Source organism: Heterocephalus glaber, unplaced genomic scaffold (genome assembly GCF_053883595.1).
Source record: "Heterocephalus glaber isolate CG9 unplaced genomic scaffold, H.glaber_assembly_v1.0 deba00001429, whole genome shotgun sequence".
Lineage (NCBI taxonomy): Eukaryota > Metazoa > Chordata > Mammalia > Rodentia > Bathyergidae > Heterocephalus > Heterocephalus glaber.
Window position 1 is genome coordinate 35120634 of NW_028258294.1, and position 16907 is coordinate 35137540.

The following is a 16907-nucleotide window of genomic DNA, read 5'->3' on the forward strand; positions in this document are numbered from 1 at the left end:
GTCTGTGTCCACTGCTCCATTCCACTGGTGTGTATCTCTGTGGAGGCCTCTGGAGTTGACAGTAGTCACTGTGCATCTGCATGTTCTACTTATCCTTCCTATCCTGTGAGTCTGTGCTCTGGGAGAAAGTGCCACCTGGAACCTTCCTCCTTTTTGTTGAAGTCTCTATGTTTGCTCTCCCCTGGACTTCAGTGCTTGCTTCAGATCTTTCCTAGGTCCCGGTGACCCACTTTCCTCCTTCTCCTCCTCATGATGCTATATTCCAGTTTCAGGACACCAAATCTTGGAGAGGCTCTTTCTCTGCTGCTCACCACTCCACCATTTTTCTGGAAGTCCTCCAGCAATTCACTGTTGTGTCACCCTTGGCAAGCTACAACAGCTCTCTGGGCCTCAGATTCTTCATCTGTAAAGTGAGAATGATGGTGCTTTCTTTACCTACTTTATGGGTGGTTGTGAGGATTAATGATTATGGGCACCTTGTTTAAAACACATCTACTTGTTTCTGAGCCCAAAAGCTCTTTGTCTTTGACAGTGGCCACCCACAGTGTTGGATAAAGAAGAGTCCAGAGGGTCTGACTACACACTGGAGATTGAAGGATTTAGTTGAAGGTCTGGAGCTTACTGCAATGTTCTGTGTGAGTTTGTATCCACATTCTTTTTCTTTTAATGCCAAATTAATTGATTTTTCCTGAGTGGGTATTGTTCAGATCTTTAAAAAATTAATTTCAGGAGAGGTCCATTCATATCTGTGAAAGTTTGCAACGCAAGTAAGTTGCTGACTTACTGTTTTACACAAAAAAATTAATTTCAGATTGGGGATTTGACTCAGTGAGAGAGTACTTGCCTAGCATGTGCAAGGCCCTGGGTTTGATTCCCCAGCACTGCAAAACACAAGAAAACTTTACTATGAAGGTTGCTAGAGTTTGGATTTGGACTATGTGTTATTTGGGCCATGTGTTAAAGTCCCCCAGGCTGGGGAACTACTGAGAGGTGGTGGCATCTTTAGCAGGCCTAGTGGTCATTAAGGCATGGCCTTGAAGTGGATATTGGGACTCCAGCCCCTTCCTGCTTCTTTTGATTCCTGGCCTCCAGGAGCTGAGTAGCTTTCTCTTCCATGTGTGCTCCTGCTGTGACATCCTGCCTCACCACAGGCCCAAAAGCAACAGAGTCAAGTGGTCATGGACTAAAGGCTTCCTCTTTAAGTTTAACTGATTATCCTAGGTACTGTGTCATAGTCACATAAAGCTGACTAACATGATGGCTGTCAAAGGGAGATTTTCATCTCTAGCATCCTTTGTAAATATCAGCCAGTGTCCAACCATAAAGAGGCCTCCCTCCTTGTCTATTTGTTTATCTGTACCTTTGCATCTGTGTGTGGTGCTGCAGATTAAGCCCAGGGCTTCATGTCTGCTAGGCAAATGCTGTGCTACTGAGCTACACTCCCAACCTTGACATCCTGAAAAAATAAAGTAATAATGGGCCAAAGGCTTTGACAGACATATTACCAAAGAAGATGTATAGGTGGCAAATAAGCATATGGAAAGATGCTCCAGCTGTGCATGGTGACTTGTGCCTGTAGTTCCAGCTACTGGGAGGCTGAGTCAGGAGACTATCTTAAGCCCAGAAGTTTCAGGCTATCCTGCACAAGAAAGTGGGATGAAAGAGGAAGAGGAGGGCAAGAGACAGACAGATATAAAAAAGAAAGAAAGAATTCTCACAGGTCATGAGGGAAATGCAAATTAAAACAATAATGAGATACACTACACACCTATTAAAATGGCCAGAATCCAAAACACTGATACAATCGCTGGGGAGAATGTGGAACAACATGAAGTCTCACTTGAGAGTGTTGGGAATGCAAAGTGGCACAGCCACTATGGAAGACAGTTGGAAAACTTCTTACAAAATTCAACACTTCCAGGTGGAGGGTTCTCTCAGTGGTTCCGCCGCCTGCCTCTCAAGCACAAGGTCCTGAGTTCGATCCCTGGTACCAAAAAAAAAAAAAAAATTAAAAAATTCAACACTTCCCATACTTACAACCTAGCAGTTGTGCTCCTTGGTGGTATTTACCCAGATGAGTTGAAAATATGTCCGCACAAATGCTTATAACAACTGTCTTAGTCACATTCCTCATTGCTGGGACAAAATACCAGACACCCACAACTTAAGGAAGTAGTGGTTTATTTTGGCTCATGTTTAAGTCTGTGGTCAGATGGCTCCAAGGCAGGATGGCATGGCAGAGTTTTTGGTGGAGGAAAAGCTGCTCATCTCATGGTGCTGGGGAAGAAGCCAGCACGAAGGGAGGAGCCAGGCAGGGAGACACACCCTTTCAGGCCACTCCACCAAGGACCTCCCTCTTCTGACCAGGTCCCACCACCTAACCGCACACCCATGATCCAATCACCTCCCCAAAGTTCTCCTATGATTACATGAGGCTTGGGGGGACATCCAGATATAAATCATAGGGCCAGGGATTTAGCTCAGTGGTTTTGGCGTTTGCCTTGCAAGCACAAGGACCCGAGTTTGATCCCTGGTACCAAAAAAAAAACAACAAACCAAAAACATATAAATCATAACAGGAACCTTATTAATGATTGTCCAAATTTGGAAGCAACCAGGATTTCTTTCAGTAAATGAATGGCTAACTAAATCCCACAGTGGAATATTATTCAGCAGAAAAAAGAGCTACTAAGCCATGAATGGATGTGGAAGAAACTTAAATCCTTATTAAGTGAAAGAAGCTTATCTGAAAAGGCTGTGTACTGTGTGACCTAACTATATGACATCTGAAAAAGGCATAACTATGGGAGGAAACCCTCAAGGGTTGCCAGAAGTTTGAGAGGAGAGTGAGATAGAGACAGTGAGATGTCTTGTGTGACACTGTAATAGTACACGTTTGTACATGTCATCACACATGTGTCAAAACCTACACAGTGGACAACATGGGTTTGGGGTGCAGCTCAGTGGTAGAGCATTTGCCTAACATGCAGGAGGCCCTGGGCTCCATCCCCAGAACTGCAAAATAAGAAAATTAAGTTTTTATTTGTTTGTTTTTTGAGACAGGGTCTTGCTATGTAGTTCAGGCTGGTCTTGAACTCAATATGTAGCTCAGGCTGGTCTCAAACTCGTGGTGATCCTCCTGCCTCACCCTCCCAAGTGCTGGGTTTACAGGGGTGTGCCACCATGCCTGGCAAAATAAATAAATTAAATTAAAAAGTACAATATAAAGGAACTGTAATGTAAACTATGGACTTTAGTTAATGATAATATATCAATATTGACATCATCACATTAAAAAAAATAAAATAAACTTTTGTTTTTTCTTGAGATGTGGACCTTGCTATGTTCCCCAGGCTGGTCTCAAACTCCTTGGTTCAAAGTATCCTCCTGCCTCAGCCTTTTGAGTAGTTCCAGCTACTGGGCACCACTGTACCCAGCTTATTACACTTTTGAAAAAAAATAATTTGTTTTTCTCCCATGATGCAGTGGTATTGAATCCAAGACCTTCACCTCGAGTTAGATTCTCTGCCATTTTTATTTTTTATTTTAGGACAGGGTCTCGCAAAGTCACTAAGTTGCGGAAGCTGTACTCAAACTTGGCAATCCTCTTGCCTATGAGCAAAGTGTGGAATGGCAATTTGGGAGTCTTGTATCACTCTGCTTCACCATGAGAACTGCTTGGGAGGTGGTATCTTAAATGGTTTCCGTAACCCCAAGCCCTGCAGGAGCGCAATAAATGAGAGTATAAATTTTTTTTTTTGTACTGGGGATCGAACTCGGGACCTTGCGCTTGCGAGGCAGGCGGCAGAACCACTGAGCTAAATCCCCGGCCCAATGATAGGATAAATGAATAAGAAGAGGAAGAGGCAGAAGGTCTGAGTAGGATGTGAAGACGACACCCTCTTAAGGCCCAGCCTAGAGGCGTTGGCCTTCAACCTGAACCCAACAAACTCATTTTCCACCGCCAGAAAAATAGAACAGCCTCCAAATGTAGCGGCCTCCCAGATTGGCTCTCTTTTGGGGGCGGAACCAGGAGGGAGTATCCGATCCTGTCCGTCAACAGACCAATCACCGCTTCAAAGGGGCGGAGATTTCAATAAATCCTCACCTTTGTAAGTACATCTGTTAGGGCGCCGTTCAAACGGACCAATGAGAGCTCGACGTTCCTGTATTTAGTTCTCACCGATTGGCCGGAGGTCGTCGTTCCTCTCCGCCTTGTCCCGCCTCTTGCTCCACCTCTTCGCACACAAGATGGCGGCGCCCAGAGGAGAGGAGGTCGCGTTTGGGGTTTGCTGAAGCTGATTCCCTCTCCCGCTCCCTCTTTGGGCGCCTAGCACCGCGAGCAGGAGGACGGGGGCCGGGCGGGGACAGGGGCGCCGGCGTAGCTGGACAGCGAGCCCTCGCCCAGCTTGCGTCGCCCCCACCCGGCCCCGGCCCCGGCCCCGGCCCCGGCCCCGGCCCCGGCCCCGGCCCTGGCCCCGGCGAGATCCCATCTCACCCATTCCGGTTCTCATCCAGGTCTGACCCTTTACTTGGCCGTGGTACGCAACACCAGGCCTCCAAGGCAGAGTTCTCTCTTCCAGCTCAGGCTCGCCTTCATTTTAGAGATGTTGGGTCTCTTGCCTTCTAACCAGCCCTCTTTCAAAACCAGTACTCTTGGAGCGACGCCTGACCCCCTTTGCCTCTAGGAAGACTCCAGTCCACTTCTTCCTTACATCTAACTCCCTGGGTTAGAGACTGTTCACTTTCCTTCCAGATGAATCCTTGACTCCCTGAAATATTGACAACCTTGACAGCACCCTCAATTCAAGAGCCAGCCTTCCTTTTTGGACTAGCCTCCATAGCCCTATCATGGAGGCTGTGTACCTGGTAGTGAACGGGGTGGGCCTGGTGCTGGACATGCTGACCTTTGTGTTGGATCTCAACTTCCTGCTGGTGTCCTCCCTCCTGGCTTCCCTGGCCTGGCTCCTGGCCTTCATCTACAACCTGCCGCACACGGTACTGACCAGTCTTCTGCACTTGGGCCGTGGTGTTGTGCTTTCACTGCTGGCCTTGATTGAAGCTTTGGTAAGGTTCACCTTTGGAGGCTTGCAGGCCTTGTGTACCCTGCTCTACAGCTGCTACTCCGGCCTGGAGAGCCTAAAGCTCCTTGGGCACTTGGCTTCCCATGGGGCTCTGCGGAGCCGTGAGATCCTGCACCGGGGTGTCCTCAATGTGGTCTCCTGCGGCCATGCTTTGCTGCACCAGGCCTGTGACATCTGTGCCATTGCCATGAGCCTGGTGGCCTATGTGATCAACAGTCTGGTCAACATCTGCCTCATTGGCACACAGAACCTCTTCTCCCTGGTACTGGCCCTGTGGGATGTGGTGATGGGACCTCTGTGGAGGATGACGGACATTGTGGCTGCTTTCTTAGCCCACATTTCCAGCAGTGCTGTGGCCATGGCCATCCTCCTTTGGACCCCCTGCCAACTAGTACTGGAGCTGTTGGCCACAGCTGCCCGCCTCCTGGCCAGCTTTGTGCTTGTCAATCTCACAGGTCTGGCTTTGCTGGCTTGTGTGCTGGCAGTGACTGTGACTGTGTTGCACCCGGACCTCACACTGAGGCTGGCCACCCGAGCACTCAGTCAGCTCCATGCCCGGCCATCCTATCACCGGCTCCGAGAGGATGTTGTTCGGCTCTCTCGCCTAGCGCTAGGATTAGAAGCCTGGCGCAGAGTCTGGAGTCGCAGCCTCCAGCTGGCAAGCTGGCTGAACCGAGGTGGGGCACCTGGGGCTCCCCAAGGTGGCCCTAGGAGGGTGTTCTTGGCCAGGGTCCCGGGACAAGACACTCTTCCTGAAGGAGTCCCCAGATCAGAGGCAGAAGAGGAGGTGGTCAGGATCATCAGAGCAACACCTGCCCGGGGCCGGGAGAGGCTCAATGAGGAGGAGGCTACAGCTGGGCAAGACCCATGGAAGTTGCTGAAGGAGCAAGAGGAGCGGAAGAAGTGTGTCATCTGCCAGGACCAGAGCAAGACTGTGCTGCTCCTCCCCTGCCGACACCTGTGCCTGTGCCAGGCCTGCACTGAAATCCTCATGCGTCACCCCATCTACCACCGCAACTGCCCGCTCTGCCGCCGGGGCATCCTACAGACTCTCAATGTCTACCTCTGAAGATGCTCTCCCTGCCCGCCACCCTCCATGCTCCATGCAGGCACCTGTGCTAGGACAGCATCAGCACCTCACCTCTGGTCCTGTCCTGAATCCCCTCTTGCCCCCATGGCTTCTTGCCAGGCCTCAAGCCATACATCCAGGACTTGTTGCATGTGGGACAGTCTGGAAGACTGCATCTAGGGGGCCAGGGTAACATAGTTCTCTGTTCCTGGTGGGTCCCTGTAATGCTGGGGGTGGTGAGTATGTCACTATGCAAGGGCCCTGACACCGCTGGCTGTGCTCTCCTCCGGCCAACCCAAGCCCCAATCAGCCGCCAGCCTCTGGGGCCGGCCCTTCTCTGCTTCTGGCTTTTCTGTTGGGGGTTTGTAGGTTCTTTCCCTGCCTCCTTCCCCCTCCTGCCCACTGCCTCAGCTTTTGCAGCCACAGCACACCAGTGTCATTTGGGTATTTTGGCGACTCATGGGCCTTGGAATGATCTTGAACCTCTGTGTTCAGCCAGAACCCCTCGGCTCTCCTGGGTTTGAGGGTAGAATCTCTCAGGTGCCCGTAGAGCCACTTCTGCCTCTCATAATCTTAGAAGGCTCCCTCCCAATCTGATCAAAAAGCTGGGGTTGGGCATTTACCCCTGTTGGTGGAGGGCGCATCTCCACCTGGCTTTGGGACCATGTATTCTGGGGTGCCCAACCTCCACTGGGAGCCTTAGGAGAGTTGACCAGATTTCTACTCCCCGCCTCACATAAGATAGTGGGATTCCTTTCTTTGTCTCTCCTTGGCATTGGGGAGGGCATATTTCACTAGGGTCCAAGTAGAAGGAGCCAGGGCCTAGGGGCACACACCTCCCTGGGGGGTCCATCTGCCCATTTTCTGATGAATAAAGTTAGGTTGCCAGCTCTGACTGTGTGTGTCTCTGTGGGCAGCTGGTCAAGTTACAGGCCTGGCAGCAGGGTCTTTGAATCCTGCTGGATTTAACAGTAGAAGTGTGGTCTCCGGAGAGTGCTGTGGCAAGGGGAGAGTCCGTGCCAGGCAGGGCTGGGTTAGCTCTTACCCCCTCCGTTTTGTCCTTGTCATCACGGCTCTGGAAAAGCCTTCTCCAAGTCTCCGTGTCCCCTCACCCTCACTAATTATTTGCTTGTGGAGCAGAATGTGAATTTCTTGACTCTGGAGTCCACCTTTACAGGACGGGACTTAGAGTCCAGTCTACCCTCTGATCCCTGTAGGAGCTGGTGCTTGTCTTTGTGTCTTTTGGCACCGAGCCGGTCACTGAAGGGCTGGAGAATGGCCAACGGACCTGGTGGGGAGCAGGGAGCTGGCGCCCAGGACGCCTGAGGCCTATCTGGTGCCCTTGGGGCCCAGGCCCCATTGATCAAAGCTGCCCTCACATGACCAAGAGGAGGGGCACCTCCCCATAATTATATGTTACATCGAGGAGGACAATGCCTGGGACTGTCATTTGGTTTATACTTGTTTTTTTTGAGACAGTTTTACTGTGTAGTTCAGGCTGGCCTTGAACCAGCCTCAGCCTCCCAAGTGGTGGGATTACAGGGATGTGCCACCACACCTGGCAAGGGACTGTTTGGAACCGGGAAGGATTGGTCCTGAAGAACTCAGGTTGAGAGGCTGAGCACAGAGACAAAGCTGAGTTTATTGGTATTAGGTTGGGTTGAGGGCAGGCTGGGATCAGGAGGTGGCACAGGAGGTGAGCCTCGAGGAAATCTGTGGCTCAGCCCACCCAGGCTGTGTCCCGCACGGCGAGGGGAGGGGCGGCTCTTTCTCCCCTTCCTGAGCCCTGGTCAGGGAGCTGAGCAAGGGGAAACTTAGCTCCTTCTAGTCTCTGTTTAATGTGGCATAAACATTTTATGAGGTTAGATAAACTTCCTGAGCTGGGAGCAAAGGACCCCCTTTCCCTCCACCCCCATCTGGAATTCCTTTGGCAGATTTTAATACCCTTTCTCCTAACCACCCCCAGAAATTCCCAGTTGCTGCATTCTGGAGCTGGCGTGGCCCCTTGTGGCCATCTCAGGAACTACTTAGGACAAGCATCTGTTGAGTTAGAAATGTGTATCCTGTGCCTCGTGGTTCCATTCCCCTTTCTGCCTGTGCACCCCTGCTGCGATCCTCAGAAACAGCATCTCATGAAAGGCTGAAGCCAGTAGGAGGGTTTTTTAGATTTATTGAGGGAATCTGAGTAAAGGGCCGGCCCTGGGAGAGGAGGGATGGAAGAGGAAAGAGGAAGCGGAGGACCGGGAGGAGAGCACCCCACCTTGGAGTCCTGGACTGAGCAGCCGGGGACCCACGCTTGCAGCACAGTACGCTCCTGTCTGGGGCAGAAATACAGCCTCATGCTGCTTTGCTGGCAGCAGGACCGAGGGACCCCCTACTCCACTTCTCTAGTCATTCACAATATTGCAGGGGGCCAGCCCTCCTGGATGTGGGGTCACTGTGGACCCTCCTCCTCTAGGAGCCAGCGAGCACTAGGCGAAGACTGGAGAGCTGTGCCAGTCGGAGTAGACGAGAAATCCAGAGAAGGTGCTGTCGGTCTTGATGCTTGCATAGATGCCAGGGTAATCACCCACGCCCACCTGCACCCACACCTGGTCCTCGGGCTCCAGCCTCACCATGGCACCCCCCGAGAGCGAGGCTGGCTTGGGCCACCCCCCGAAAAACTGGAAGAAAGAGGCGATGGACTCGCCGTTCTTGACCAGATCGAACTGCAAGCTGGCCCGATAGACGGTGGCGTGGACGGCGAAGTAGTAGAGTCCGGGCACCTGGCAGGTGAACTTGCCGGTGGCGGGGTCGTAATGTCCCTGCTCGTTCACCAGTACGCGGTCAAAGGGCAGGGGCGCGTCTGTCGGCGGTGGCACCCGGCTCTCCGAGCGCTTGGCGCTGAAGGCGGAGCGCGGGGGCACGGAGCACTCCCCGGCAGGTCCAGCTGCCCCCACGGGGCCCGCCTCTCCTCGCGGCCCGGGCTCCCCGCGTGGCCCCGGCAGTCCTGCGCGGGAACGGCACGGTTAGGGTGAGGGTGCAGAGAGCCGCTGAGCCGCTGCACAGCGGGGTGGAGAAGGGCGCCTCCACAAGAACCCCCTCCCCTCCCGTCGTCTCTAAGCCCTCCCAGACACCACCTCCTGGGGTAAGTGCCTCCCTCTTCCAAGGTACTTTGTCCCCGCTTCCTACAGGGCTTGGGACAGATCTGGGGGGCTGGGCAAAGAGGGTCCCCAGAGTTCGGGCTGAGTCACTCCCCACCCCCTATCTCGCCTGTGCCCCTCGGATGGTGGGATGGAGGGGAGGGGAAAGGGGGAGGGCAGCGCCCCCTGGCGGGAGCTCCGAACCCTACAAACCCGGAGGCCACCCGAGAACTGGAGCAGGAGGACCGGGGATTCCAGGGACCGCGTCGAAGGTGCTTTCTTACCCGGCCTCCCACCCTCTCCTTTCTCTCCCGGAGCGCCAGGCGCACCGTCGCGTCCGTCGCGTCCGTCGCGTCCGGGCAGGCCCTGGCTTCCGTGGTGGCCAGGCGTGCCTGGAAGGCCGGGGTGTCCCCGGCACAGGCTGGGGATCTTGTTGTCGTCCAGCGGGGCCGAGCCGAACGCCAGGCCCAGAAGTAGCAGGGCGAAGAGCAGCCTCATGGTACTGGCACCTGGAGCCCAAACGCCAGAGTCCTCTCGAAGTCTGTGGGGCGGGCAGGGCTGGAATCGGGACCCAGAATCCCGGGGACGCCTCGCTCCCCACCCCGGTGCAGCACCGCCGGTTCCCACCCCTGCCACTCCCTGGAATCCCAAGCCGATTCAGCCGCGCGAGGGGGTGAAGCCATGGGCGCCTTAGACCCCCGAGCCCGGGGGCACAGGCCAGAGGGAAAGGAGAGGCCGGCCCTGACGCCCTGCCCAACCCAGCCGGCGCCCAGAAGTCCCGCAGCCCCCTCCTCCACTCCACCCCACCCCCTGCGCCAGACTCACCCCCGCCCGGCTCCCGGCTACTGGAGCTCTCGATTGGCCTCCTTTGGGGCGCTGCCCTGTCGGGACCCTCCAGCTGGTCCTGCTCCCGCCCCCGAACTTCTCCCCAGCTGATCACCCCCTCCCCTTCTCCTCCCCTGGTGCTGCCCTGGTTCGCTCCCTGCCGACTCCGTTCCTCCCAGACTCCAGAGGAAACCAGTTGTTCAGGGCTCCCGGCCGGGAAATAGCAGGGAAATAACTCGTGGTGTCGCCCGGCGGGCGGCCAAAATTTGGGGGGAGAGATGAGGGGGAGGAAGGCTTGAGCTGGGCACAGAGAGGCTGAACCGTGAGACACTCAGGGCTCCTCCTATTCCCAGAGGCGGGAGGGAGAGATGGTGCACTGACAGAGGCCAGGGACAAGACTCTAGCTGGGGACAACTGGACCAGCAGAGAGCCAGCTGGACCCAGGCTTAGAACAGGGCCTGCCACATCAGTAGGCATTCACTACAGCTTGTGACTAAATGTGAAAGCTGAAGCGCAGGTGACAGAACTTGAAAAGGCAGACGGAAAAGGGGAAGGCAGAAGAGGGGAAATCTGGGTCAGAGACTCCGATGGGAAACTGTAGATTGTCCAATGGCGCCCCTATGGCCCCTCTGGCAAATAAAGGGGCAGGAAAGAGGTGAGGGTGGGAGCGTTCCATTAAGCTGGGGGTGGGGGCTCATCCTCCTCCTCCCTGGGGCCTCCTAGGGGGGGATGTGCAGAGTCCCCAGCAAAGGTCCCTCTTCCTTTGCTCCCTCCCTGCCCACCCGCATTGGCAAAGGAGGCCGGGCAGGCAGAGGACAGGGCCGGCTTCAGGTCAGGGCTGGGCACACGTCTCCAGGCCAGCTGCCTCAGGCAGCCTGTTGCAGTTGAAGGGCCAAGGGGTGCCCAGTTGGGCCAGGCCAGACTGACACTGGCGCTCTGCCTCGTGGCAGACAGACCTGCAAGGGGGAAGGATGCTGCCTAGTGGGGTGCAGCGAGGCACGAGCAACCCACAGAGGAGCCTCCGGAAATTCTGGTAGCAGGGAAGACTTGTCAGGCTCTGTAGGAGGAAGAGGTTGGCCTCAGCTACCTGTTCCTCGGACTCCCTCCCTTTTCTGTGGCCTCCCTCCTGGTCTCTGCCTCTGCTCCAGCACCTTGTAGCCTCTGAGGATATCGATCACTTCATCCTGGGTGGCCATGCCCACCCAGATATTCGGGAAGGCTGTGGTGTTGTAGCTCAGACCCGTACACATCTCTACCTGGATGGGTTCACAGACCAGCACTGCAGGGATGGGAGAGGAGGATCACTGTGGGGATGAGCCACTTCAGTGCTCTAGGCTCTTGCTGTCACTGGGTCAGACAAGAGTGGTTGTGAGAACCCGAGGAGATAGCAAGGAGAGATGCAGTATACACCTGCTGCATCCTCATGAGCCTGCTCCAAGCATCATTCGCCAGCCCTGGGGGTCATGAAGGAACCTCTTTGATTTCAGGGAACATGAAGCACCCACATATGCAGGGAAAGTTCTGGAAGAATCTTTTTCTTTTTTCAGGTAAAAAAATCTCACCTTCCTCTCTGAAGTGAGGTGTGGAGAGACTCTGTATGTAAGAAGCCCCAATCATTGATTCCCAGAGTCCCATGTCACTCTGAGGTGACACTAATTACCACTGCCCCTCCAGCTGAAAGTCTCTCTAGGACTCTGTGAAGTGGCCCCGAGTCAGAAGTGAGGTCCAGCTGGCTCCCTGGACCAATCAGGGAGGAGGGCAGGGGATGTTGGGCAGTGTGCTTGGCAGGGTTTCTGTGAGTTGGACATTCAGTTTGCCTGGGCCCGTGGGCCTTGTTCGGGTTGTCAGGGGCAGGCTCCTCACCTGGGGGTGGAAACACGGGGCTGCTGCAGTTGTCCTTGCTGCCATCTGCACAGCCTCTCCACAAGTCACAAATCCACTGCAGATCCCTACACCCTCCATCCTGGCAGAAGAACTCTCTGGGCCCACAGGGGTCTGTAGGCACAGGGGGCATGGCGGTAGCCTGGGACATGCCTCTCCTCCACTGTCCTCCATGTGCCTTGACCAAGTCCAGAGCCCATCTCTGTTCCTCTGCTGCCCACACCCACCCACCCAGGGGCACCTACTCTCTGTGGCATTCAATGCCCGGTAGCTGGCTGAGAAGCCCCCATTGCTGAAGCCATGTTCTGTCCTGAAGAACACAGCCAGTTCCTGGCTTGAGGAGACGAGGCAGGAGGGTGGCTCTGCTCCACAGAACCTGCCCAGAACAGAGAGTTGTCCTGGGCATGGGCTCCCTGGCCAAATGCTGGGGCTTTGAGCTGGGTGCCTAGCTGTCCAGGGGTGAGGAGAGACATAGTCACTGACTCACGGAACTTAGCTTCTGGTGAGAGGGACCCACATATTCAGTAGAGAAGATGTTAAACTGTTAGCACTTGAGTCACTTGAGATGGGAAAAATCAGGATGGCTTTGTGGGGAAGGTCTCAATGGCCCCACAGGGTGGCAGAATTTGGGCGGGGAGAGGATTATGGAAGGGCCTCCTGGAGAGAGGGCCATTAAGTCAGACTTCTGAGGATGGGGCTGGCCTTACTCCCTTCCCTGGCTCCATACCTGCCCAGGAGGCTGAGGGCTCCTGAACTGCTGGCCTCATACACCTCCACGTAGTCAAACTTGCACCCATCCTGTGCATCCAGGCTTAAGTTGAGGAACTGTAGTTCTATGCCATGTCCCGCAGGCACTGAGATATGCCAGGTACAAAGCTGAGGGGGGGACACGGATGGAATAATTCCATGGGGTCCTTCTCCTGTCCCAAGCTGGGCCTCCAGCTGGCCACTGCTCACCTAACCCCATCATCAGGGGCTCTTAAGGTAGGAAGGCCCTTTGAAGTTCTGGTCTCAGAGATGGATGAGTTACCCAGCATGGGTAACTGGGTACACAGTAGATACTTAATAATGTTCCCTGCTGGCCTGCTTGATCTCCGACCTTCCCAAGTACAAGGCAGTATCTACTATGCTGTTCCTGCATCACTAGCCTGGGTGCTGTGATATTTCCATGTGTGCCACAGCAGTCCCCTGAGGCACTGCACTTACCTGTTGCTGAGGGTACTGCTGCAGGTGGTTAGGAGTAGAAAAGGTGCCCTGGAGCCCAGTCAGGTTCCCCCCACACCCTGTAGAGAAATGGAAGGGCTCGTGAGTGGCCAGGACTTGGGCCTCCACTTGGTGGGGCTGGCGGTAGGAGTTTTGGCCAGGCCTATGGGTATACAAATTCTGGGTCAAAAGAATGACCAGGCAGGGAATGCTGTTGGGAACTCTGAGGTTTGGGGCTGGACCTGAGCTGGGAGTCCAGTTGAAACCTGGATCAGATACCTGAAGATGGTACCCTCCCTGCACCAGGTGGGGCCCATACCAGAGAGCTTGGAACTGCAGTTGGCTTCGTCACTACCATCTGCACAGTTGGCAAAACCATCACACACTGATTCAGGTAGCAGACAGATGAGCTGGTCACAGGAGAACTCATCCTGGGCACAACTCCCTGAGGGTGGGCATTTGGGATCAGAAACCTCCCAGTCTCCTCTCTAGTTGGCAGTACTGGGAGTGGTGGAGGGGAAGGAAGTAAACAGGCCACAGGCATCTGGGAGATGGCAGGAAGTCACTTACCATGCCCAAGGGCTACAGCCTGGTACCAGGCTTGGAAACCAGATGCTTCTACACTGCTGTCAGAGACGAAGGCCACCCGGAGGTGGCTGGCATTGGTGTTGAGCGTGGGAGGAGGTACCCTCCCACAGACCCTGGAAGAAGCCAGGTTGAGGGCTGGGGATTTAGCTCAGTGGCACTGTGCCTGCCTTGCAAGTGCAAGGTAGTGAGTTCCATCCCCAGTACCAAAAGGAAAAAAAAGAAGCCAGGTTGGGAGTAGTGAAGGGGGTCCCAAGCTCAGGGCCAGCCAGAGGGGAGCTTGCCTAGGGCCTGCGACTCTGTTTCCTCAACCCAACCCCTGGAGTGGGGTCAATATGGTCAGAAAGGCTCCCTTAATTTCCTAGGGAGCTTGGATCTTCCCACCCCCTGCACATCTAGCCCTATAGCACTTGTTAACAGGAAAGATAGGCAGGAGCTCAATTTTACAGATTAGGAAACTGAGGTCAGAGAGGGGACGTGTACTTCCCTAGGTCACCCAGTGAGGTGGTGGCAGAGTAGGAGCCCAGTCTAGCCTTTCTGCTGCAGCTTCCTGGTTCTGTCCTTCTGAAAGGGTGAGGGATCTCCCCGAGGTAGGGGAACCCACCTGAGGAGGGGGCCATCAGGTTCTGGGGAGATCTCCAAGCGATCAAAAAGACAGGAGGCCACACTTTCCATGCTGAGAGCTTCAATCTTGAGCTGTATTGTGTGGTCTGTGGCCACCTGGATATGCCACACACAGTGGGTGTTGGGTGGGTAAGGGTCTGGGTAGTTGGGGCTGCTGAAGAAGCCTCTTGGGCCAGGAAGGAGGCCCCCACAGACTGCAGAGATAGGGGCAAGAGTTCAGAGGTCAAAAGGAAGGATGTCATTTATTTCCCCACTGTGTCTCTCTCTGGCATCCTTCCCTTCTGCTGCTATCTTAGGAGTTCTCTGGAAGAGGAGTCCTTAGTACTCACAGGCCTGGTGTGGGGGGCTCATGCCTGCCTCCTGCTGCTGTGTAGTTGCTGGGGAGGTGGTGGTGGTTCTGGTAGGGGTGGTGCCGATGATGGGCCGTGGGCTCTCGGTGGCCCCAGATGGGGGTACAGCCTGCATCTCTGGGGGCAGGAGGATGGAGAAGCAGCATTCAGAGGTGCTGGATCCCTGGGCATGGGGAGAGTGGCTCATGGCCATGGAGTCCTAGTCTAAGGTTCTCTTCCCCAGCAGCCCTCAGGTACTTACGGACCAGGACGATGGCCACCAGCAACCCGAGCAGCAAGAGCACCAGAAGGATGAGCAGGAAGACGCAGAGCCAAGAGAAGTGGCAGTCCAGCTGCATCCTTTGGGGACGCCGGCCTGTGGGCAGGCACGGTGGGCTTTGGAGAGCCTCTTCCCTTGGGCATCCCTCACACTGTCCTCAGTTCCTGGGCCCCTATCCTATGCCCAGGTCACCCCTGAGATGGTTACCGTGCCAGGCAGCTCGGACGCTGCAAGCATCTTTCTGGAAGGCTGCAGGAGAACAAGGTGGTCCTGCTTCGGGCTCGAAAGCAGGATTGCAGAACTCAGTCTGGGGGGTAGAAGATTGAGAGCTGAGGGCAAGTGTGTCTACTGGGGACACTGGGTCTTGGGACAGTGGTTCTGTGTGGCCCTTACCTTGCTCAATTCTGTCACCTCTGTGCAGAGGATTACATCTGAGTTCTTCATGGCCAAGGGCTCTGCATGGCTCTCTGGAGTTTCAGTGACAGTCCAAGACCCCCAAGGGCCCACTCCCTGGTCACAAAGGAGCTACTCCCGAAGGGAAAGGCCTACCCTCTGCAGACCTGTTGGGGCTCCTTGCCACTCTGTTTCTGTGTGGAGGAAGGGTAGCAGCCAGAAAGAATTCATAAAAGCACGAAATAGTCCCTTAATCCAACTCAGCTGAGGGTGCTGAGGTTAAGATTCTGGCACTGGGTGGCAGTTCTTAAAGGCACAGGCAGTGGCTGTGAGGGGGAAGGGACCAGGGGAGCTTGTCACTCCCTTCTTCCTCACCCAAGGTACTGAGAGAGCTTCTGGGGGTGCTGGGAGGGAGGAGAACATGAGGTTGCTTTGCAGGTATCAGGGAGCCTGAGGTAGTGTGAGAAAGAGAGAGAAGCTTGTTGTAGGGTCTGTGCGCTGAGGTCTGTGCATCTTAAGGGCCTTGGACAAAGCCAGCTGCCCAGTGGTCCTCTTCATCTGGGTGAAGGGGGCATTAGCCAAGCCTGTGTGAACTGTGTGACCCGGAAAAAAAAGAAGCCATTATAGGAAGAGCAATGAGTGAGATTCAGGGGTTTGGTATCCATCCCTAGGATCTCTAAGCCTGCAGGAGTAAGGACAGAGAAGAGAAGGTGCCCAAGACATTGGACAGAGTGAGTGAAGAGCCTGGCTGTCCCTACTGTCTGCTGTTACAAGGCAGAAAGCCTTCACTGCAGATGAGATCACTTCATGCCTGTTTCTCCATGGGTGATGACCTCTCGGAAATCTCAGCCTGGCTCAGCTGTCCTTAGGGAGAAAGGAAAGGGATTGCTAATCTGTTTTGAGTTGGCCATCCTCAGGCTGAGAGTCGAGCAGGGCAGAGGGTATGGAGGCAGCATAAGACCTCTTGCTGTTATTTGTAGAACGTCTGTTAGGTTTTCGGGCTTGGGCAGGAGTTCTTTTGTGCAGTTTATCTCCTTTCATAACTCTATGAGGTATCATAACCATTTTACAAATGATAGTGCTAAGACCCCGAGAGGTTAAGTTGCTTTTCCAAGGTCACACAACCAAGAGTTGAACCTAAAGGTGGGCATAAGGATGCATGTCTGTTATCCTAATACTTTGGGAGGCTGATGCAGGAGAATTGAAATTTCAAACCCAGGCCCAGGCAACTTAGCAATTTAGTAGACCCTGTCTCAGAATAAAAAATAGAAAAAGGGCTGGGGATGTAGCTCAGTGTAAAAGTCCTGGGTTGAACCTCCTTACCTGGACGGAGTGGAGCCTAGCAGAGCTTGGTCTTCAAGGAAGATACTTTTGGTAGTTGTGGGTACTCTTGAAGGAGACAAGATGCCCCCTGGCCACCGGGTACTTCCCATTTAGCTGGTTCAGCCCAAGCTGGGTTCCTTGCCTCAGGAAGAGCCCAGGCCAGAGTCTGCAGCAGAGAGGCCTTGTGCT

At 54.5% G+C, this 16907-nt stretch overlaps 3 protein-coding genes across 5 annotated transcripts; 1 reads left to right on the plus strand and 2 right to left on the minus strand.

Annotated features, from left to right (window-relative positions):
* Positions 1-4210: 4210 nt before the first annotated feature.
* On the plus strand, positions 4211-7048 carry Rnf26 (ring finger protein 26). Its single transcript, XM_004856797.4, has one exon. It carries the CDS (start codon positions 4852-4854, stop codon positions 6151-6153), a length of 1302 nt encoding a protein of 433 aa, XP_004856854.1. The 5' UTR covers positions 4211-4851; the 3' UTR covers positions 6154-7048.
* Positions 7049-8303: 1255 nt separating this feature from the next.
* C1qtnf5 (C1q and TNF related 5) lies at positions 8304-10294 on the minus strand. 2 transcript variants are annotated; one of them, XM_013076560.3, is made up of 3 exons: positions 10101-10294; positions 9560-9816; positions 8304-9142 (listed from the first exon to the last, which is right to left on the minus strand). In XM_013076560.3, the coding sequence occupies exons 2-3, from the start codon at positions 9771-9773 to the stop codon at positions 8625-8627; spliced, it is 732 nt and encodes a 243-aa protein (XP_012932014.1). In that variant the 5' UTR covers positions 9774-9816; positions 10101-10294; the 3' UTR covers positions 8304-8624. The 2 variants fall into 2 exon arrangements, with proteins under 2 accessions (XP_012932014.1, XP_021093409.1); XM_021237750.2 differs by having other exon boundaries at positions 9560-9784; positions 10101-10195.
* Positions 10295-10577: 283 nt separating this feature from the next.
* On the minus strand, positions 10578-15753 carry Mfrp (membrane frizzled-related protein). 2 transcript variants are annotated; one of them, XM_004856798.4, is made up of 13 exons: positions 15396-15752; positions 15210-15309; positions 14985-15098; positions 14723-14860; positions 14374-14587; positions 13755-13885; positions 13504-13629; positions 13188-13264; positions 12709-12857; positions 12227-12357; positions 11964-12095; positions 11252-11379; positions 10578-11157 (listed from the first exon to the last, which is right to left on the minus strand). In XM_004856798.4, exons 1-13 carry the CDS (start codon positions 15444-15446, stop codon positions 10933-10935), a joined length of 1716 nt encoding a protein of 571 aa, XP_004856855.1. In that variant the 5' UTR covers positions 15447-15752; the 3' UTR covers positions 10578-10932. The 2 variants fall into 2 exon arrangements, 1 of the variants encoding a protein (XP_004856855.1); XR_002386775.2 differs by lacking the exon at positions 11964-12095 and having other exon boundaries at positions 11140-11157; positions 11252-11963; positions 15396-15753.
* Positions 15754-16907: the final 1154 nt, after the last annotated feature.